This window comes from Nipponia nippon, unplaced genomic scaffold (genome assembly GCF_047370975.1).
Source record: "Nipponia nippon isolate SJK-2023a ecotype South Korea unplaced genomic scaffold, ASM4737097v1 scaffold_1, whole genome shotgun sequence".
Classification (NCBI taxonomy): domain Eukaryota; kingdom Metazoa; phylum Chordata; class Aves; order Pelecaniformes; family Threskiornithidae; genus Nipponia; species Nipponia nippon.
In genome coordinates, this window is record NW_028262290.1 from 31,894,782 (window position 1) to 31,917,611 (window position 22,830).

General features: G+C 41.1%; 1 protein-coding gene across 3 annotated transcripts in view; it reads left to right on the plus strand.

Annotated features, from left to right (window-relative positions):
• The window catches only part of ZNF704 (zinc finger protein 704), a 114,243-nt gene extending 95,189 nt beyond the window's left edge, over positions 1 to 19,054 (plus strand). For 2 of the 3 annotated variants that reach the window (XM_087750970.1, XM_087750964.1), the window contains 3 exons: positions 1,734 to 1,832; positions 2,487 to 2,701; positions 16,031 to 19,054. In XM_087750970.1, the coding sequence (XP_087607096.1) occupies positions 1,734 to 1,832; positions 2,487 to 2,685 (298 nt within the window). In that variant the 3' untranslated portion in view covers positions 2,686 to 2,701; positions 16,031 to 19,054. Of the gene's footprint in view, positions 1 to 1,733; positions 2,348 to 2,486; positions 2,702 to 16,030 lie in introns of those variants that run through there. The other variant, XM_087750978.1, reaches the window with a different exon arrangement.
• Positions 19,055 to 22,830: the final 3,776 nt, after the last annotated feature.

Consider the following 22,830-nt stretch of genomic DNA (forward strand, 5'->3'; position numbering starts at 1 on the left):
TGCACTTGTCAGGCAGTTTCTTACGGGAATGCTTCAGAGTAACTGTTCTGGACCTATTTTGCTTTTCATTGCCATCAAAAGTAAAGTTCGGGGGGAAAGTGAGTTGTTGCAAAACGAAGGAGGCAGGCTGTGAGGCAAAACTGCAGGCCTTATGCCAGGCGTGTCTGGAGCTCAGATGCAGATCTGAGTTGCCCTGTAAAGCAACGCTGCCCAGATTCACTGCTCCAGCTGAAGCATCCTGAACTTCATTATGCGGCTTTGCTTTTTCCTCTCAAAGTCTGGGCAGTCTTGTGCGTTCATCACCATTCAGTCAGGATGGTATTTGGCTACAAGTGAATTATATAAGAAACTGTATCTTACAACAAATTAGAACAAAGCAGAGCTTTTTATACCTTGTCTTCCTAGACGTAAGCTACATTCACTTCCATTACAGCTAACTGATGTTTGACCAGAATCTGCTTTAAAAGTGTTCAAAAAGTTATGTTAAAAAATCAGACTGTGATGCTGAATTTCTTACAGTAAAGAAACTCTTAATTTCTCACAGTCCTCGAGGTGACTGTACCCTAAAACGAGACAAAAAGATTTCATGCTTTTCGTTTTCTTCATGACTCTCAGATCATCGCATATGCTACAAACCAAACTTAAGATCTTCCCAATTCGTGATTGTGCCCATTAATGAATGTTCAGTAATCAAAAAATGTATAGGTATGCAAGAGAGGAATCACCAGGCAATTCCCGTGTGTGCTGCGCAGCATGTAATACGGGTATTAGACAATTCTGTCTGTACAGGTACTTGATTTAAAGATGCCAGGACAGATGGCTCTGCTGTAGCGAGCGTTGGGTTACTCCTTGTAGCATTGCTCCTCAGGTTTGCTGCCTTTCTATGTGTTGAATAAAAAAAAAGTTCCGTTTTAACAGTTACTTCCATCATTTTCTAAACTTGTGAACTTTTGAGTGTGATTATAAGATGGAAAACATGACAATCGTTACAGCTTTAAAAGCAGACACTGCCTGCTTTGGGAACGACAGAGAAGGAGCACACGTGAACGTGCTGCAGCCTGAGGGCAAGGGTTAAAACTTGTTTTCAATCACGTTGTTATTTTTCAGTCAGTAAGCTCAGAGCAAACCACGCAGGAAGGGCTGGCAAGCTTAGGAGCTGGTAGCTTTTCCCCTGCTTTGCATAGCTGCTACCTGCTGGTAGCCAAGGTCTGCTGCTCAGAGCTATGCAAAATATTTGTACCGCAGCTCTAAAGCAAAGACGACTTCTGCCTGCCGTGACCCGGACTGTATTGTAGAATAGCTATGACTATCCATTACATGGCTAAAGTACCACTTACCTAGACCGGGTTTAGTCGCTGGCTAACGTCAGGGCTGTGCGTTCGCAGGTTGACGGTTGGACTTGATGATCTTAAGGGTCTTTTCCAACCTTGACGATTCTGTGATTCTATGATTCCTGGGCTCAGCCCCGGAGCAGAGGAGCGGGCTCAGCAGCTGCTGCAGAGGCTGTGGACGGCAGGCGAGGAGAAGGACTGGTCCCTCGGAGCTGTGGAGTCACGGCCCTACGCCTGTCTGCTTCCTCAGCTCCCGGTTGACTCGAAAACAACCCAAATCCCTTTGAAACGCTGGGGGTTCTCTGCCTGCTGCACTCCATTGAGATGGTTGTCCTGATCTTAGGGTGATAGAGCAAAGCTACGAAAGCATCTCGTTAACCAGCTTCCCTTTCTCTCTGACAGGAAGCCTAGAGGGGAGGGGAAAAAGTGTCGGAAGGTCTATGGGATGGAGAACAGAGATATGTGGTGTACTGCCTGCCGCTGGAAGAAGGCCTGCCAAAGGTTCATCGACTAAAGATTGAAATTATGCAGAGGATTTGGGGATGGGGGAGGACAACAGCAGAACCAGATTGCTGCAGCTGCACTGTATCACTTCCCATTTTCCCTCCAGTGATGTGGTGTTGAGGGGGTTTTTTTGTTGTTTTTCGGGTGGTTTTTTTTTTAAAAAGAGCTTTGTATTTCAAAGTGAAGCACTTGTAGCCAAGGAGAAGCACTAATCAAAACCTGTGTGGAGCAATAGAGAAAAAAAAAAAAAAAAGCAAAACCAAGAACATACAACAAAATTCTGTCTTACTAAGTATGGAAACCAGAGCAGCTATTAGTGTTTTTCTGTAAAAGAAAGGAAAAAGTTAATTTTTTTGCTAACTCTGTGAGCTACTTGCTCCTTAGGATAATTTTTAACCATTTCAGTCTCTGTGCTGTGAACGTCTGTATTTGCTAAACTGAACAATTTTTCTTTTCCTGAAACAAAGATCTCTTTTTGAAAGCTTTCTAATAAACACTTCAGAGTCATATAAGCTACAGTTTACTCAACAAAAGCTGTACTAAGACTGGAGACTGCTAAATAATTCTCCTGATACGAATGACCATGATTATATTATATTTTTGGAAAGGGGATGTGGGGAGGAGTTGGGATTTTCATTTGTTTGTTTATAGGAGAAAAGCAAAGTCTGAATTTGCAAGAAGGACAAGCAGTGCTCCTGGAAGATTTTTAAACCAGGCGCAGACCAGTGGAGTGGAACGAAGTAATTTAAGTACCAAATTGGATTTTGATCCTCAAGAGGAAGAAAAGCAGCAATGGAAAGTCACCAGCAGATACTGTCACAACGAGAAGTTGAGGGAAGAAATCCGGTGATGCTTGATTGAAACCCGTAAGAATATAATTGGGGTCCGGTAGCTTTTCTTACCGCTCTCCTGTTTCTGGGGGGGGGGGGGGGAACAGTTGGACCAGCACGTCTGCTGCTGCAGGAGGCCTATAAAGAACTGGTAAATGCAGCCGCTAGGATTATATGTAATACCTATTCAGGGACACGATCCAGCCCAGCAGTTCTGCTCTTGCTTCCTTTTCTCTTATTTGAGAGATTGTTGTTAAGATAATGGTTTGCTCAGCTCCCCTCCCCCCTCCATTAAAGTTGCTAAGATTTATTTGATGCAAAAAATTGGTAGAGAAAAGAAAATACCCCCTTTCCACAACATCATCGCAGAAAAAGAAGTGCAACAGCAAAGGAGCAGTGTATTTATGGTAAAAGTCCATTTCTTAACACATTTTGATACACGAATTAACAAGTTTCTCTACTTGCAGTACTTGGATAGATTTGGGTACTTTAGTTTCTCTGTCCATTAGAAAATACACCAGAATGCGGAAAGCTGGTGTTCTGTCTCAACCTGTATCAAGTTACCATTAATTAACGATTATTTCAATGCGAAAATAAAATAAGGATTTACTAGGATATGAATGTATACAGTTAAACCATACTTGCCTGTTCAACAAAACAAGACACCTTAAAAAAAATCAAACAAAAACACAGCAGCAAAACTTTGCCTGTTAATAGAGGCATGGAGGCCCACAAATTCCTGGATTTTTGTTTTTTCATACCGTTTGAAATTAGACCAGATCTTTTTCTTTTTTTTTTTTTTTTTAATTGTCTAAGCTGGCTCATCCTTACTGAAAAAAGGGCACTCTAAGTATCTAAACAGCTTTCTAAAATCTGGTCCAAAGTTCACTTGATAGCTTTATTAAGCGTGCATTGCTGCTTATGCCTCTGTAAAAGCACAAGATAACAACGCAGTTCTTAAGAATACACATTATGAATTCCGTATGGTAGTACCGAGAAGTAACATTTATAATAGGAGCTACCGCAGGTTATCATCTGATTTTCTTTGAACAAGTTAATTGGGCAATCAGATGCCTAATTTGAGCATGCTATTTCTGCAGTTGTTTACAAATTGTGTCATTTGCATGCACAAGTGGCAAGATATGCTTGCACGCACGCAATTACTTGATTTTTTGCCCAGTTGTGTTCTCGAAGTCATTTAAAAGAAAAAAAAAAGGAAAATAGACTCTGAAATCTAGTAAGACCCTGAAATACATACACAGATGTGTGTGTATGAGTGTTTATATATATATATAAAATATATAACTATATATTATATAGGGTTTTTATATATATATATATAATCTGGGATCAACAGGGAGAAGAAAGATTGTTTTCTTTATAAATATAAAACAAGACACTAAAGGTCAGTGGATACATATAGCCACTGTTTTATCGTCTTAGTAAGATGTGGGTCATGGGTTTTCTTTGGATGTTGTATTTTTTTCAATTTCCTTAGTAAAATACCTCATAGTAATTCATAGTCATTTAATCGTAAAACACTGAGCTTGCTGTTGGTGCATTTACTTTGGTAGAACTTAGAAAATGTGGGTCTTTTCCAAGATACTCCTGCCAATTTGCCCCCCCATTTTTACAAGCACTCTGAGACTAATTATAATTTCCATAATTAATTTGACTATTGCTAGACTGACCGTATTTGCGTATATATTTGTTGTTCCCCTCCTTTTCTATTTTCTCTTTTTGCTTTGGAGGATTTTTTTGAAAATAATGTATCAGATTGTATATTGTTTCTATAATGTCATGGCATTGTGAGCACCTTTCCTGAGGGCACTTTACGAATTATTGTAATAAGATTATTCTTTATAAATTTCTGCATGGAAGAATGGTTTTGTCACCAGATCAGATGGCCCTCTGGTACAAATTTGATATGGATTACATATAGGCACAAAAGCCACAAATCTAGAAAGTTGGTGTTAACAAAACAGAGGACAGAAGATACTTGATAAATCCTGCCAGGACAAAGCTAAATTTGCCAGTATTTTTACACAACCTTTAATCAGCAGTTTATATTAAATCAGTTTTGCATCTTACGGCTGTGGCATTTTGATTCAAAAGTAGGCAGTCCTCGAGTAACCATGTCTCAACCGTGGCCTGCAATAGCGAGACGGCACGGCCGTCTGGACCTGCGTGAAGCCTTCATCAGTTGCTTTGTGCTTGGAACTCAGATTACTTCATGTCACGCAAGCACTTCGGCATCCGCCAAGATCCCCTTCACCCTCCTGACCCACCCAGCAAGAACGGACATGTCAGCAAAGCCTTTCCTCTGCTGGCAGGACCGAGCGTAATCTGGAATAACTTCTTCCATTTTTCAGTCTCTTGCTTCGGTGTTGCTGTAAGCTGCATCGCTGTCCTCCTAACGTCCGATTCATCTCAACCTTCTGCACCGGCCTCCCCAAAAGAGTGAGATTTGTTTCCCAAGGAAGAGCTAGCCTGAATGCTTTGGTCGTTTATCTTCATCGGTACACGCCATTTCCCTTATTTTTGGTGTCTTTGTGGGAGATAGGTCAGGAAGAACGGCCTGAATGCGTCACGCGGTCTCTGTGTGCTGCAGGGATTTGGACGTGGCTTCATGTATGTCAAGAGCCAGAACTTCTCCCTGAGATATAAAAATGGAAGGATCTATTTTATTGGGTTTAACCACTTACTGGTATTGATGCTGGTAAGAGAAATTGCCAACATCAGTATCAGAGTGGAGATCAACTGCATAGATCCCAAATATTTACCTTCAGGAGTTTTCTTGTTATAACAAAGCTATTTCCCACTTACCCATTTAGCCCTCCCCCCAGAAAAATCTGGAAAAGGAGATAATTTTAGAAGTGGGGAATTTTAATGGCAGTTTTAAAAACGTGACTGCTCCAAGTGCTCCTGTATGAAATAGCAGCTATTGGACGTTACAAACTCGGATCATCTTAGTCATAAAATGGTTTCCACCCAAAACAATGTGCCTGATTCTCTAGTGCCTTGCACAAATGTAACAGGATACACGAGATGCAAAGTGAGCAAAAACTCTTCCATTCCAGTTTGCGGGTTTACACTTGCTTTTAACCAATACCAGTCGTCACCTCGCAAGTATCCGTCGTCACGTAAGCCAGACCTGTAAGCGCTGCTTGTGTGAATCAGCTGAGTAGAATGCCTATCTATTGAATTACTTTATCCAAATCATTAGCCTGGTATGAACGTTAGGTATCTAATGATCTGCAGATTCCTTGCACCCATTCACCATCACCGACATCACTTTCTTCATTCCTTCTCCCCTTCATCTTTTAAGATGACTAGGTAGGCAACACAACAGGGTGCAAAGCTTTGGCCAAAAGTTCTTCTAGAACCTGCATGTAAGAACAGATTTCAGCTCCGTGTCCTATCTCAGATGTCTTTGTCACTGACTCTTTATTTTCTCATTCATCCTGATGCAGTGAGTCGGGATGGTTTTCTGTTTCTTGCTACGGTCTGGGGCCAGCTGGAGTGGCCCTGCTGAGAATTCAGGACAGTCAGCGTAAGTGTGGCAAATATAAAGCAATTTCTTTCTTCCCCTGCCTGTAAATATGTTGAAACATCATCTCAGAAACAGGACATGGAAGTAGAAGCTTGCTGGCCCCGTGTAGAAGCATAACAGGTTACCAGTGAGGCTTGTTTCCCTTGGCCCAAACTTCAGTCATCTGTTGGAGAAAGTTGTGCTGCGCCTTTTCTTATAAATATTTTGATAAGGAAGCGTTTGTAAAGTCTCATCTTGGTCTTACATTCACACTTTACTCAGTCTTCCTGTAAGGTGGTAGCATTGGAACTGAGACCTGTACAGAGCATGGGATTTAATCTGCGTTGGTCGGGATTTTTCTGGTAGATAAGCGTGGGCTGTTGCAAAGCACCACAGCAGAGATTTTGTTCTAGTACAAGTTCAGGAGAGTTTTATGGCGCCTTTAGCAAAATAGCTAGAAAGTAAACCATAAGCAAAAATTAATCAAGCTGAGAGTTTAAATACATTCTGTATCTGCTAGATGTAAGCAGCCCCCGTCTGCGTCTACGTGGAGCTTGAAAAGCTTTGAGATTGCAAAAAAGCCAGTGTACGCCTATAGTTGATAGTGCCCACTTGAACTGTTTTTTTCCATCCTGGACTCCAGCGCTTTCGCATAGACCACGCTCTCACTTCTGTCCAAGCACAAGATTAAAGAAGATGTGTATCTTCCACATGCAACTTCTTGAGTTTATTCCTCAATACAAAAAACACTAATCATGTTCTTTGTGCTTCACGCAGACCATTTTTAATAGCAGTCCAGAAAGACTCTGAAACCAGAAATCAGTCTGTTTCTGATGTCACCAGGCAAAACAAAATATGGTTTGCTCCTACGCTTGCTCATACTCACAGCAAGAATTCATTTGGCCAGTCAGCTGATGAAATGTCAGGGAATGGGTAAATTTAGTTACAAGCCAGTGTTCTGCTTTTTTTTAACACCTCTTAACACCAAGACTTTTTTTCCTTCCGTGTCTGAATCCGAATGCGAGATCTCTAATACACCCTTGAGGGAAATTAATTTAGCAATAGAAATGCTGTTTCAGCTTTCCTATTACTTGGCCATATGCATAACATTATACTAATGAGGTAGGGTTTCAAGATTAAATCCGAATTCTTGAGGTAATTCAATGCTAAAGACGGACTCGAACATTTTAAAACGTTGGAATGTTAGTGCTTACCATTTGCCAAGCCTCTTAAAAAATTCAGGTTTGACTTTGGAGTTCTTATCTTAGCATGTTATACCCTGCAGCAAGTAGTATATGGTGTGTAACGGTCAGATAAACAAAAGTTACTAAAATGTTTGTAAACAACTGACTTGGGAAGACGGGGGAAGAAAAAAGATAATTAATACAAATTTCCTCAGGGAACATAAGAGGGCGGTAAAGGCAGGATGTGGGTTTATTTGAATGGAAGATGGCTAAGAAATTGATTTTTTTTTTCCTATTCTAGGCAAAATTTAAAGAGCAATATGTCACTACTTGAATTATTAAAATCAGAAGGAAGCACTAAGTAGTGAACATGGTCTTACTTAATGTTATAGCTTAGGAAGTTCCAAATAGAAAAAAACAAAACAAAACATGTTAGATGATACAAAAATAGAGAAAATGAGCTTGAACCATAACCTACTTGTAAATCTATACATTTGTATAAATCTTTTGAGGATCTACTGTAAATATAAAGGCTTCTTGTTTATATAGTTGCTTGGTCAAAGCATACTTTGTCTATAATTGGATTACTTCTTACCAAATTCCTTCAGCGAGCAAAAAATTAATACGTTAGCATGATATCCTGGAGATGTGAGTGCTCCATTTTGCAAAGTGCTAATTCTACATGAAATTAAAAGAAAACATGCCACCACATCTTTTTTTCATATCTGCAAAGGTATCAGCTTCAGGAAATCCAAGGTTTTACTGAACCACATTAACTAGTATTTTATGCAAATTCTAAAGTTTTTCTTTATTTGTACGCAAAGAAATTATTTTTGGTCCGTAATAATTTTTCCTGTCAAGTCTTATTCCTGTGTCCAGGGACTCCATTCTGCAAATTCCCAAATATTTATACTGAAGTGAATAAAAATCAGGATTAGGACCTAAAAATGGAACTAGCACCTGGCGTCAGAATTTTTAGTATCGGTAGTTAACTGTAGTAATTGATCCTTAGAGTGATGCCAACAAATCTCGCAGGGAAGGGGTGCACGTAATCTATAGATGAGCAGGTATGGCTGCGCAGAGGTAGAACTACTGGTGTCCCAACAGGGAAACGTAGGCTCAGGTTCATCAGAGCACTCAAGTGTGCGTTCAGCTTCACTCGCGGGGTTTGCTGATGAGACCGCCCGCGTCTCCAAAGTCAGGCATGCGTTTGCTCTTCTGAAATCAGGCCTTGGCAAGAGAGATACTCTTACAGCTTTGTTTGAAATATGCACTTTGTAAGACAATCTATCTTTTCCTGACTTTATGCAATTTATCTTGTATTTAGAAGACCAGACGAATTTAGAGAATTCTTTTTTTTCATTATTTTTTGCATTGCAAAAGGGAAGTGAGAAAGAAGACGAGTTTAACTGTACATTTCAGCACGTGAAAGCATTGCTTAGGGTTGTGAAAGGTGTCAATGTGCCATCAAGCTCAAAGGAACTTACTTGAGCACATCAGAAAAAAAATGCATGACAAGCAGATCACGTTTATATATGAATTTATATAGTTCCATCTGTATTCCCGGTTCGCTCAACACTCCTCCAGGCAACTGCAGGCATAGGAGCTCTAAGCGTGCAAGGAAATAAGTAAGTTTACCTAAAAACTTCAGGAAAACTGTGCTTTTAAGCCACAAATGATGTTGTCTATGTGTAATTTTTAGTGTTAAAGGAAAATAGACAGTAGCCTTATTAACAAGGTGCAATACTTACAAAGGGCTAAATTGTGGAAACAAGTGGTGTGTGTTTGTAGATCACTGCGAAATGTGCACTCTTTTAAAACTGACTTTTATAGCACTGGGATCTTATTACCTCTCTGAAATTGTAACGTTGGTATAATTTTATAACCATTTATTATACATTATGAAACAGGATTTGGGATTTCCTAAGAACCAGAAGGAGGAGAGGGGGAATTGTAAATCACATAGAATAGCGGTGTGGTGTTTTACATGGCAGAAGTAACCTAACCCACCTTTACAAAGCTGTACAAATTCTGGATTACTGAAAGAAAAAAATATATTGCCCTTGGTTACAGAGACAGTTTAGTCTGAAATTGCCCGTGATGTCATGAGAATGCCTGCTTCGGTGCTCGGTGTTTGGTTTGTCTCTTGCATTTTATTATTGGGTTTTATTTGTTTGTATTCTGATTGTGAAGACATTTCTAAATCACCAGTACTTGGCTTGAAATTTTATTCTTTTGAAAATAACTTTTAAAATGGAGAGATTTCTTCATCGTACTGTAGAGTCCGAATGAGATCATACAACACGATCTGCTCCAGCTTCTGTGGCGAGTTCATGCACGCAGAAGGTTACACAGGAAAAGATTACGCTGAGGGTTCGCTGTTCAGTTACACGAAGGGTTTGAACAATCAAACTAAAAGCTCCGTTCACGTATTTATTCTCTCCATCTGCACTGTGGAGTCAACAGGATACAGGTTGCCAAGTATGGCGTATCTTGCCATCTTACAGCTTTTTTTTTTTGCTGTTAAATAATGACATACACATCATTTTCCCATCTCTCTTACTGTTTTTGTCTTATGCTCAGAGTCCAGAATTAACTGAAAGACAGAAAATCCGATCTGTTGACCAGAAGGCTGTTTGGTTGTTTCCCTGTTCGGCTGACTTCTAGTAAAGGGCCAAAGGACAAATTCAAAATTTAGGGATATCAGTCGAAAGAGGCTTGAGCTAGTTGGGTAAGACCTGAAGCAAAACTGCTCAGAACTGGATTCCCGTAGGAGGAAATTAGTCTCAAGCAGTCAGTTGCAGAAGTTTTTGTTGTTTTGTTTTTTTTTTAAATTACAAGCCTGATAAAAAGTCTTGTTACACGATTAAGAGCAAAATGCAGATAGCATTGTAACTAGCTGAGCCCTGGGAGCGTTACAGGTTTTCCCTGGAGAGTTGCAATTATTCTCATGAATAAGTGCATTGAGTAGGGCTGCTCGCCTGGGAAACAGGTGTAGAACAGAGGCACTTGGGTGTTCTCCGTGTGACTGTCCCCACTGTAACTGGGAGTGTGAAATTGTGAATCTCCCCTTCCAAGGGCTTGAGAAGAGAATTTTGCTGTTCGGCTTTGTGAGAGGGATGGATGCGAACCTAGGCACGTTTGCATGGCTGTTGGAAGATGTTGGCTCAGTTTCTAGTAACAGCAAAGTGGCGAGACTTTGGATGTGTCACTTAGTGACAAGTTCAAGAGCTGTTAAGCACATGGTATTCAGCCTGGAATCCATGCTGCTGATACCAGGGCTGGGGAGAAGGGGGTTTCTCCGAATGGGATCCAGGATCGCCAGCCTCTGTGAAGGGAGTCACCCCCGCAGTCCGTGTGCTGGCAGCTGGAGCAAGTGCTCCGTTGGTTGTGTCCAGCTTGAGGGAGGTGGTATCTGCATTCGTTCGTGACCCACAGTACAGAATGCTCTTGTGAAGAATGTTCGTTCTTTCAGAGATGAAAGTAAAAACGTTGGAGAACTTTTATGTTACAAAAGGTCACTGAATAAATTACGGTATTGTCAGGGCTGAAATCAGAAGCAGTGGTTTCCCTCCTTCCAGAGCCATGCTGCAGCTCCCCAGCTAGCCGGTGGGAGCAGGCTCCCGCCTGGGCTCTAGCGGAGCCCTGTAACCTTAACCGAGTCCTTTTCCCAAGACTTGCTGGAACCCAGCAAAGAGCCCTAAAACCAGGCCAGTGTGAGTTTGACCCCCCAGGTGAAGGAGGCTCCTTCCAACTCTTTCCCAGCTCTTCCACTTCCTAAGCGAGTGTTTTATTAGTAGACTTTTATAAAGGGGGCATTGCCCCATCGCTTCCCAGTGGCATTTCTAACACAGCACCAGCCACTGCTGCATTTGCAAGGAACCAGACATTGTCTTTGTCAGTCACGGGGTTTGGGGAATATTATTTTAGAATTAGATCTCTACATTTCACCTAACGCTGTAGTTCCACAGCAGGTTAAGTTGGCATAAGCTTGTGCTACTGTTGAACGACTGTTCCTACCCCCTGGCAGAGACATGTCTGGAGAGAAATACCCTGGATGATGGTGGTTTGAACCACTCCTAAAAGTGTAGATCTATATAAAATGCCTAAAGACTAGATCAGTATATGCCTTGCTGGGTTTGTACCTCTGGTCTTCATGTGGCAGGCATGCTAATACTGTCTTCATCCCACCCCGCCCTGGCTGGAGTCTCATTCAGGGCCTGGAGTCACACATGCTCCTACAGCAGCTAGCTCGAGAGAGCTCCACTAATGGCTGGTTGCTTAGCACTACTAGAATACCATTAAAACAGCATTGATTTTGATATGAAATGGAATCTGCAGGGCAAAAAAAGAGGAGTTAGATCAATAATCCTATATGCAATGAGTCTTAAGACTACATCTCAACTGTGCCATGGTTTTGCTAAGCAGATATTGGAGGAGTTGAGGGACATGAAAAGCAGCCTTACAGGACCTTGATCCTCTCCTGACCGCAGGGGCGTCCTGGAGCTGGTCTGACCTTATTCAGCGTCGTCTCAGGCCAGGCAAGGTTTATTGGGAGCTGAGGAGATGTCATCTCTGTAATAGACCTCTGGGCCACAGAAAACCAGGGTACGCTTCTTATCCAGACATGGTAGCAAACAGGAAAGATCCTCAGCTGCTTTGCTAGTGCGGTTTTTCAGCCTCTTTTTATGATGGCATCAGTGTAAGAACGATGGGAACACCAGGGAGAAGGTAAAATTCATAAGGTAACTGAAGGAAGATAACTGTCAGCAGCAATTGCATCACATTTTTTTAAACGTTGAAAAAAGCAATTATGTTTTCTTGTCATCTGCTACTCATATATTATTTCATGTAAGAAAAGTATTTCCATCATAGCAGGGGGTGAATTTAGCACAAGTTAAGCAGCTGTAGGAAAACAAAAGCCCAACTGCCCAGTTTTTATGATTATGGGATTCATAATACACTCTGCTTGCATAAGACTGCAGTATTTAGATCCATGCATCCTTTTGTCTCGCTTCGGTCACAAAAGGGAAATATCTGCCCACATACATTGTTCTGCCTCTGTTTGCTATCAAATATTGTTTTGGAGAATATAAAGTAAATTTAAGTTCTTTTTTAAAAACATTTTTTTCTGAATTATTATTTTTAGAACCAGAGCATCTCCTCTTTCACTCAGTGTAAAATTACTGAGCTTTAATTTGCGCTGCATTGCACTTTATATATTTTTTTCACTTGTTGGGCCATGTATTTTTGATATACAAAATGATAAACGTTTTGTTAATCTGGTTTTAACTAGAAATTAACCGTGAAACTAAGATGCTTTTATAAAAATGCAAGTTCCATAAAATACAGCAAATAAAACTATTTAGACGAGAAACATTTTTAATGATACGCTGAGAAATACTATTGCTTCTGAAATGATTTACCATTTGGCAAATTCAGTGCATTAATGGCTAGCATGGTTTGAAATGGAATATGAATAAGCAGGAGACAAAGTTCTAGACATTGGATTTGCTTATATGCAAAACCTGCATTAGTTTAATTGATAGGGGTCTTAACAATATTAGCCTAATCTAGTTTAAAGTATAAAACTATTCAATAAGCCAGGTTAAAATGAAGAGAGCTCACAGGAAAGTTGAAATCAGTTTAACGTCCTTACCAAAGAGATGCGTTTTTCACTAGGCTAAGGCAGTGCCGTGTCGCGGGCAGTCGGAGAAGCCCCTTCTCTCTGGAGGGGCTGAGCTCGGGCGAGTACAAGGCACCACCAGAAGCCATGTGCGAGTATGGACTTTCCTGCTTTAAACAGCAGCTCTCCAAACTCTTCAGCTTACAGGCCCGCTTCCAGGTTGACAACGGCATTTCTGTTTGGTTTTTCCTGCCTTCACCCCCTCTAATTTTGGGAACTAGTGTCCTAAAGACAATCTTCTTGTTCCTAAATGAGCTCATGAAGAACTCGTCTTCCGTCTGGTTTTGGTGTTAAACTTAACAGCCCTAATACTATTGCATGTAGTTTAGCTTAAGAATTTTTAGATGCCAATTTCAATGCTTTAAACAAAGAACAGCTACTCTACCCCAGCATAGAATCCCTTCAAATCTTCTGGGGTAAAATAAAAAATAAAATAAAAACAAAGACATTTTTTCCTTTTACTTTGTCCAACCTCCTGATTCCAAATCACACCTAGAAAAGTGGAGGCCTGCAGTGACTGGAAAACAAAGCACACGGCAGTAAAGAGGGGAGAGAGAGACGGCGATTTTCTTCCGAGGGTGAGCCCTTCTGGGGCTCCCCTCTCCCAGGCGGATGAGCGCATGTGTGCACGGGCCACGCGCAGCTCTGAAGTCGTTGACACCGTGGTGGTGTGAAATCCCTGCAAAAGCGCTTTGTCAGCCACCTCCCAGGGGCCCCAGTTCCTTTTAAGAGACTTTCAGACATTCTGCTTTTTCATTTCTACGTCCATAAGTAAAAGTAAAAGCTAACCGCTGCTCCATAGCATGAGTACAGTCTCACCTTGAGCTGCAAATGTATCATCTTGCCTTTTTTAATCAAGCTTCGGTTTCGCCCACAAAGATGTGCAGAATCCAAGTATTTCTGCGTGCTGTAAAGCTGTTGTGTCCTTTCAGGGACTAACAGGAGTCCCTGGACTGTGGCAAGCGCACTGCCACTGGCTTGCAAGCTACGTCCTTAACACTGGCGAGCACCACGATACCTGTGCTGAAGAGAAAGCATAGATTAATGTTACCTGTACATCCTACCACAGACACGAGCGCCATGCAGCGCTGCTCAGGTCTGGCAATTGTGGGAAAGTGCTTAAAACCTTTGCACCAAGCACAGGGTGTCTCTGAAAACTCAGCTGGTGTTTGGCTGAGGAGCAAGGGCAGTCACCGGCCTACTCCAAGGTGGCGGTCCATCAGGCAGCACAAATAACAGTTCTGTTGCCCAACTAGTTTCTGTATTTTCATTTACGTTTGAAGGAGAGCTTAGAAGAGAAGACTTCTGCATGTAGATGATACTCCTCAGCAATCTGATTTCATTCTGCCCTCTGGGGGCAGTCTGTGGGCCCGCAGAGCAGATTTAGATAAGGGACTTCCACTGCCAGTGACTTGCACATAGCAAAAAACTGTTTCTTATTAGAAGCAGGTGCTTTTTCTCTTCTTTTTCTTAATATTAAAAAACACAGAACAACAAAATGCCACCATGCAGACCTTTGTTAAACTCTCACTGTCTCCCTGTAGCACCAGCAGCTGGGGAGAACTCCAGAATTCAGAGGACCTTGGCCATAACTCATCAGAAAGCCTCTACAATCCATTGCCACTGAAAATGTCTTAGTGCTGGATCAAAAACATACAGACTTGGGCTCTCCAAAATTCCTCTAAGAGTTTTGCTGTTACTTTATATGAAAAAAAGAGTTAAAATCTTTGTGCCTGCATCTGAGTCTATTCTGCCTGCTGAACCAAGAGCACTTCCAGTAGACTTCAGATACGTAGGGAGTCATTCTCAGTACAAGCCGTGATGCTCCAAACGTTTCAAATCTTTTTCTTAAATTGGAAACATTTGTGAAATTAGCAATGTGTCTATTAAGGCATAAAAGTCTACGAAAATAATTGAGTTAAAATACTAAGAAGTATGTGCTTGCACTTGAAACTTTAAAGAAGGACTACTGAATTACTGATTTTCTAAGCACTAGCTCCTGAGTTTTATTAATGTATGTACTAAACCAGCTTTGGACAGAGTAACTTCTAAAAATTGAGAAGGAATATTTTTTTCTCAAGTTATTCAAGTAATTCAGGTAATGAATAGTTTGTTTCTGGTCACTGGGTTTTAGAACGAGCAAATCTCATCCTCTTGCACTTCTAATATTCCTTGTTTGTATGGAAAAAAAAAATGTTTTCTGCTTTTTCATTTCCCAGTGAATGATCAGTTCACTAGCTACAGGCAATGTTTCTTCACTTAGATGGCAAAATATGCTTTGATAAATTTACTGTTCTACTTGTGAATCCTGATTATCTGATTAGTATATTTTTTCTAGTTCCAGAAATGCTTTTGTGCAGTTTTCATAGATATGGTTGAATAAAACTTGCAAGGAAGAATCCAAGTCATCTAATAAGTGCATTCACCACTTTTTTTCCTAAGTAAAAATTAAGAACATGAAGTATCATGAAAAAAGTCAATTCATTCCTGAATTAAGTATTTATAGAACATCTTGATTAGTAAAAAGCAGTAATCTTTGTTAAAGTTACATTTAATAGCAAACCACTGTGTTTTAGTACGTATCACAAGTGAGAAAGCAATTTTTCTTTAGAAAAAGCACAAAGGGAAAACAAGATTAAAACAGACCATTTAAACCAAGGTTTTCTCCTTGTCTTTAAGCCCATGCTGCCTGGTACGTTACTGGTGTACGTCCAGGGATGCTCAGGACAACAGACATTCTTCACGGGAAGCAGCTAGGTTCCAAAGTGTTAACTGAAATAAAAGCAAAAGTGAGCAAACTCGTAGAATTTTCTAAATACTAGCTCAGCTATTGCCAAAAAAGCAAAAAAGCACTACTTACTGCTGAACTAGAATGTCAGCATTTTAAAAGAATCACGTTTTAGTCTAGCTCACACACCATACTTAAAACCCGATTTCTGTTGCGTTGCTTGTTTGTCTTACAGGACTTATACTTGTTAATAAACCTCAGAGCAGGGGGCACCAATACTCAGATGACCACGGTTGAATTGGAATCTCTCGAAATCCCAAAATCTATTACACTTTGTTACAGAAGCAACAGCCTTTGAATGAAAAACTACTTAAAATGATCTCAAAAAAGCAAGAAGAAAAAGAAGCTAATTCTTTGTCTGGGAAATGCCATTCAGCTACCATTAACTCACAAGCTGTGTGCTTAACTGGTCTGCTGTAGCTTTGTCAGGTCGCATTTTTGTCAAAAGCAGCTGGTGATTAAACTACATAGCAAAGAACCTTCCTTTGATCTTTGTAAATGAATGTATACGTACAAACTATGCATTTTCATACGGCTGCATACTGTATCTCGAATCAATTTAACTCCAACCTCTTCCTCTAAGTTAGCAACCCCCAAACTTCAGGAGCTGAAGGTGCTGCCATCTCCTTCAGCGTATATTTGTCTCTTGTTTCTGCTGTCCAAACACGCAAGCCGCAGGACGGCGGAGTGCTGACCTGCAGGGCCGCAGGAGCAGAGAGGCCGGGGGGGCCATGGCCAAGGCAGGGTCCTGGCACACTCTGGGGGCCCAGTTTGGACTCCCGGGCCCAGCGTGGCCGAGGAGAGCGATGTGATACCTGCTGCTGCTGCTGCTGCTCCGGCCCTGACACCTCTGGCACTTTTGCTCAGCGCCTTGCACGCTGGGGCGGCAGAGCGGGACCAGCAGCTGCTCTCTCACGCAGGGTCAGTATGAGTTGACAGCAACACTAGAACAAGCTATGCCAAAGAGGTGGTCACTGCCAATTGGGCTTGCAGCCACGATCCTCCCGCTCATGAGAGCCTTCTCAGCCACCCTACCGGCCCAGCTTCGTTCTTACCCCTGCTTCTCTACGGTGCTCTGCAGCATACCGCTTAGGAGGCAGGGATGGCTCCTTCGGGGTTCTGGAGTCGCGGCTGAGACCTGCTGCCCCAGGTGACACATCGATCAAAGCACTCAATCCTTCAGCCTGAGCGCTGACCGGACTTCAGGGCTGGGGTAAGAGTCGAGGGATCAGACCTTGTTCTTAGCGTACCCTCTGTTGGAAGGAAGTAGGAAAGATGAAAAATGGATGTCTTGTAGCTGCTGTAATGAAATGAAGGAAAAAGGTATTGCATGCAACATTCTTACTTAAATTTTGGGTTGTTGCTGTAATATACATCAGCCCAGCTGGTCAATGAATGCAGTGCGTTTCTTACAGTTTATCCTACAGGAAGAAAGACAAAAAAAAAAAGATGTATTAAGAATATCCTTGCTTTAGAGTAAAGCAAGCCTGGACTCAACAACAAAGAAAGATTTTGTTTATATGCAAACTATTCAAATATTTGATACCGGTATGAAGGCAGTGGTATGCTTATCTATCCAGAGATGTGCACTCATCTAGGTTATGTTTAATTGAAAAATATTTTTACAGTGTGTATTTGTATTTGATGGGCTAAGGCCTTTAATTTTATATTCTTTACAAGAATTAGCGTAGAAATTATGTTTTCCCATTTATTGAGCTACCTGCCCAGGCTAGTTGTCCATTTGCATAAAGAACCTTGCCACTACTTCAGAGGTTTTTGGGTTGATTTTTTTTTTTTTTAAAACACTGTCCTTTTTAAAAAAATGCAGTGCTTTTTGTATGTTGCTCAATAGAAAAACATATTCCATACCAGGGCCCCTACAATGTGATCCACAGAACCCAGTGAGTTGAAAAAAATGCTTGAGGGCAGGTCTTGAGCGGCTTTCAGCTGCCGTATGTATCTCCCTTAGCTGCGACCATTCCTATTGGGGAGGACCTGCCGCCAGGAGGGTTACGCGGAGGTAGCCGTAGGGATGCTCGGTGCCGTAGGGGCGGCTCTCTGGAGCTGGCAGATCTCCGGTACCAGGATGTGGCCTGTAATGGCAACAGAAAGGCACTGCTGCATTTCTCTGCAATTCGCCGCTGCCCTGTGGGCCTGGGGTAGCTCCAGCTGCAGTCCCTCCAATCAAAGCTCTGACTGCGACCGTCAGTCTTTTGCCGTCACTTAATATCACAAAGTTAACTTTTTAAAATGAGAGCGAGCTTCCAACTCTGGCACTAATGGAAATACTGAATACTTTTAATATATATATATATATTTGGAAAGTATTTGAAAAAAGTGTTTTGTCTTTTTTTATACAACTTTTAGCCAAATAGAAGTATTCTCATTATTACTTCTGTGGATACCTGTCCACCTGTAAATAAACTCATATATTCAGGTACACGAACCTGAAGAAAAGAAATAATAGAGACTGTTCACAGGCTATGCGCTTTGCTAGCTTTTGGTTCCTTTGTACATAAGAGGTAACTGTTCAAATGTTGGGTGGGGTTTTTTAATTTAATTGTTGTTCCTCTAAAGAAAGAAGAAAAAACTTTTGACTTTGTTTTCTCTTTTCTGAGTTAATACAAAGATTTTCTAACTTTTTACTGCAGAAATGGATAAATACCTGGTGCTATGTGAATTTGAGTCAAACTGGCCATAGCAGACACACCAGTTAGAATGCACTTTTCCTGTGGCACACAATGTATTTTCTCAGAAGGGACTTTCAAAGGACCATCAGATGTTTACATTTCTTCTTGTTGCCCCAAATAGTTTTGAATATTGAAATAACTCCCCAAAATAGAGAAAGTCACGATCCATTACCGATGCGACGAGTCCTTACATTTAGGTATCTACGACGGGTTTGTACAAATACCATTTTAGAGCTAGGTGAAATATTGGGCTTTCATACTTTGTAATGCTTTGCTGTGACAATAACTATGCTGTTGCTATCTAGTCTAACCTCATTGTAGACCTGTAACTTCCTGTTTATGGTTATGTCATGAATTGCACTGGCTTGAATTCAGCCAAATACTGACTGTTCAGCTGAAATATTCCGACTGTTACGATGTCCACAAAACATTAATTAAATGCACTTGTATCTGACTACCGCGGAGTATGTTGAATTATTCATGTAATAAAACCCTTGTGTATAACTTTTGCTACTTGTTTATGTGAACTTTAGTTCTTTTACAGCCGTGAATGTCAGCACATCAACCAAGGACCGACACGAGTCAGTGATAGCCTTTGCACTGGCTTCATTACAAACAGGACTGAATTCCTTCCCTTCGATCAGAAGGCAGGTAGTTAGACACCATAACGTGAGCTAAGACACACGGGACAGGAATGTGGCCCTTGAATTTTAAGTTTTGCCCTTGTGAATTTTAAGTGCAGCCCTTAGCTTGTGACTACAGTTTCCCACTTCCAGGGGGATATATGCTATAAAACTGGTCTTCCTGATGCATTAAGCTAGCAACACTTTTCCTGCCCCGCTCTTGCCTGGCAGTAGAGGAGTAGCCACTCTGTGCACAACAAGGAGCACTCGTGCTAGGCAAAGCTTCGTTTGAACAGGATACGCCTTTCTCATGGTAAAGCTAATGAAGCTACTGCTTTAAACTTGCAAGTTGGAGAGACATTCCTGAAACAGGGAGTAGTTTGTTAAAAAAAAAATATATAAACTAGTACCTTTCCGTCCAAGTTCTCAACTCCCCTTCTAGCTTTGTTAGGTCACATTTAGATTTTCCTTTGGCGAATGCATTGCTACCCACTGCTGCAAAGCCAACTCCAATATAAATAGCAAGGCTATTAAATTTAATGAGCGGTTTAATCGTTCTTCTTCTGTTCGCGTTTTCCTCCCTTCAAGCAACACCTCCTCACCACACACATGCATACACAGTCGTCCATCTCGAGTAAAGAAGATCTCTCAACTAATCTGTTCTCTAAGCCAGAGGCAAAACAGCTTGGGCAAAGAGGCTCTGCCCTGCTGCCCAACAACATGTTACGGTCTCTAACAGTCAGGCTCGTCCAAGCGGTCCCCTCCTGAACGTGCCCGTCATCCCGCCGATACCAGGCACTGCTTGCAGCTTCTGTTGGAGGAGGCTGTTGTCTTCACAGACAGGCAGGTACCCAAAGCTGGCTGACTTGCATCATGAGAGTAGGCAATCCTACAGCTGATTCCTCTGGGTACAAAAAGGAAGGGATTTGAAGTCATATAATTAGCAAGGAAGTGTTTTAGTGGTATTTCAGATTAAATTCCGCTAATTAAATGCCACTTTAAGAGATAATAATCTCTGCTGTAATTGATGGTTCTGAAGACAGGCAGACGGCCGGATACAGTTGTCTTTATGCAAACAACATGTTTTCTACTTTTGTACATTAAAGAAAGGGGATTTCATTTTAGCTCAATATTCCATACCTATACTCCCTCCTCGCCACTCCCACACAGGCTTTGTCTCTTTTTGAGCCAGTTCTGAACAGTTTTAAGAAGTGACCACCTTAGGTCCATTTGGTTTAGAAATATTTCACACCCTCATGTAATTCCATTTAGAAAATTTTGAGACAGAAGGATTCCTTCTCTGCCTGCATCAACAACTTCCTCTAACCTCATTTCTTTTGGCTAAAATAATTCACTAAATTCAAATTTGGGCTTCAAATACTCTTGGCTGCAAAAAAAAAATTTTTGTTGAAATATCCTGTGCATTTTGTACTTCAAATGTTGCCATCATCTTTTTTTTTATGCCAGTACCTTTGAGACCTGTTTTCCAAACGTGGTGTTACAGAATCATTGTGTTATAATCTCACTTCTTCTGTGAGGTCCTAGTGGAAACCTGCTGCACCAAAAGCAAATTTTTAGCAATGAAAATACCACTTAGAGAACATTAACATTATTTTGGTGCCCCTTAATGGAACGCATTATTTTCTAGTTTATTTGCTTAAACTGCCAACTTTTTTCTCCCTCTCCCACCCACTCTTTTTTATGATGCCAAGGAAAATATTTAGGTTATAAAAATTGCCATATTGGTTGGAAGACTAAGCTACATTTCTCTTTTTGGCTAACAAAATAAAAAGCAAACATTATGCTAAGATTTATGTTCTAAATTTAGCTTTGGAGAGGAGAAAGAGAGAGAAAGAATTTGCACCTTCCTGAATTATATTTTCCTGCCTTATCCCCAGATGATACCACCATGAACAGATGCAAGGTTGTTTGGTTTTTGTTTGTTTTACAGTTTTGGGGGAAGGAGAAAAGTTTTCAAGCACATTTGTTTCAATGTAAGGCAAATGACAAGCAAATTTCTCATTACTCTTTGTCTCAGCTTTGCCCTGTAGTCACTATAGTACAGCGTCTTGCTCTGAAACAAGTCTTCACTGATTTTTTTGTCAGGTTGTAAGAACAAACCAAAACAGAACTTATGGACAGGGAGAAATGGAGGAACCACTACCAAGGACTGGGTTAAACGACCGAGCTTGTTTTTAAGCAACCTTTAACCAGTGTGGCATAGCTCCAAGTGTCTTGATCTGACTCTGCAGATCATTGGTCCACCAGACTTTAACTTCAGTATTATTTTCCAGTAATATCTGAACATTCCCTTTGGGCTAGAAGCAGACTTACTCTTCCTTCCCAGACTTTTTAACTGCTAGTTTTGCAGGCTTTATAGCTTTCCTTCATAATACTATAAGCAGCATCTTTAACATATATATATATATTATAATAATACATATAACACGTATAATAATATATATGTGTGTGTGGAGAGAGAGAGAGAGTGTGTGTGTATGTATATACATGGTTCAGAGACCCTTTTCACAAAATTAGTTTTCAAAATGAGAACATGCAGAAAAAGGGAAAATAACTAGAAAACAATCCTTTTTAGGAGAGATGGGATTAAAAATATGTGCAAGCTAAAACTGTATTACGTAAAACTGTTACTGAAAGGAACTCAGTGCTCACCAGTTTTACTGAAACAGGTGGGACCTGCACATTCTCGATAGCCGAAAATTTTTTAAAACAATTCGCTGGAGGTGCAAACTTATCCAGTGCTGACCTCTTGTGGTAGCCAATGAATCTGCAGTCGCCAAAAATGGTTCGCAAAAGTCAACACCACGGCGAGGTTGGAGAAATACAGGTAGGCTGGCCCTCCAGACCCAGGCTGGGAACTCAGAGAACACAAAGAGCACATCCCAGAGGGCACACCCCCCCCCGCTTTAAATTTTAATTTTTAACGCCTGAGCACACAAAATCCTACATCTTACACAACACTGAAATATGGCAAATCTATCCAGTAAAAACAGTTCTTTTAAATTTGGGAAGGATTTATCTAAATTCTTCGCAAAGCTTTAGGAACAGCTGTAGCTGGGAAGCGCTAAAGTAACAGAAATCTTGTCATTGATCCTTGCAGATCAGAGCTGTATTTGTGTCATTTTATCACCAATACTGAACTATCTCATTGTATACAAGGCATGGAGCATCCCTCTCTCATCATTTGTGGTTGTCTTCGACTAAGTAGTCTGTGGAAGTCCATCTCCTGTCTCACTTCTGATATCTTTCTTGTTGCCCTGTTTCCCACCAGCATGGTGTGAGACAACAACAACTGGCACAGTGAGGCATGTATGCTCTACATCTCCGTTATTCACTCCTCTAGGCACTCGTCCGTATCACTCAAATCAATTCACCCATTCTATTTAGGCTCCAGATGATCAAAAAAATGAGTCAGTAAGTGGAAAACCAAATATTTTTAATAATGTCGCTCAATGGTGAGTCCATTCAAGGTCACAGGAAGCAGACACTACGAGCTCTGCCAGGAGTGGACTGTCAAAGCCTGAGGGCTGTGACAAGAAGGACAGGATTAATCACATTTTCATCCCACTCCGAACTCCAGCAGCACCAGGCACCTTTTCATGTTGTTACACCTATATCTGCCCCACTAGACTTGCTTCCTA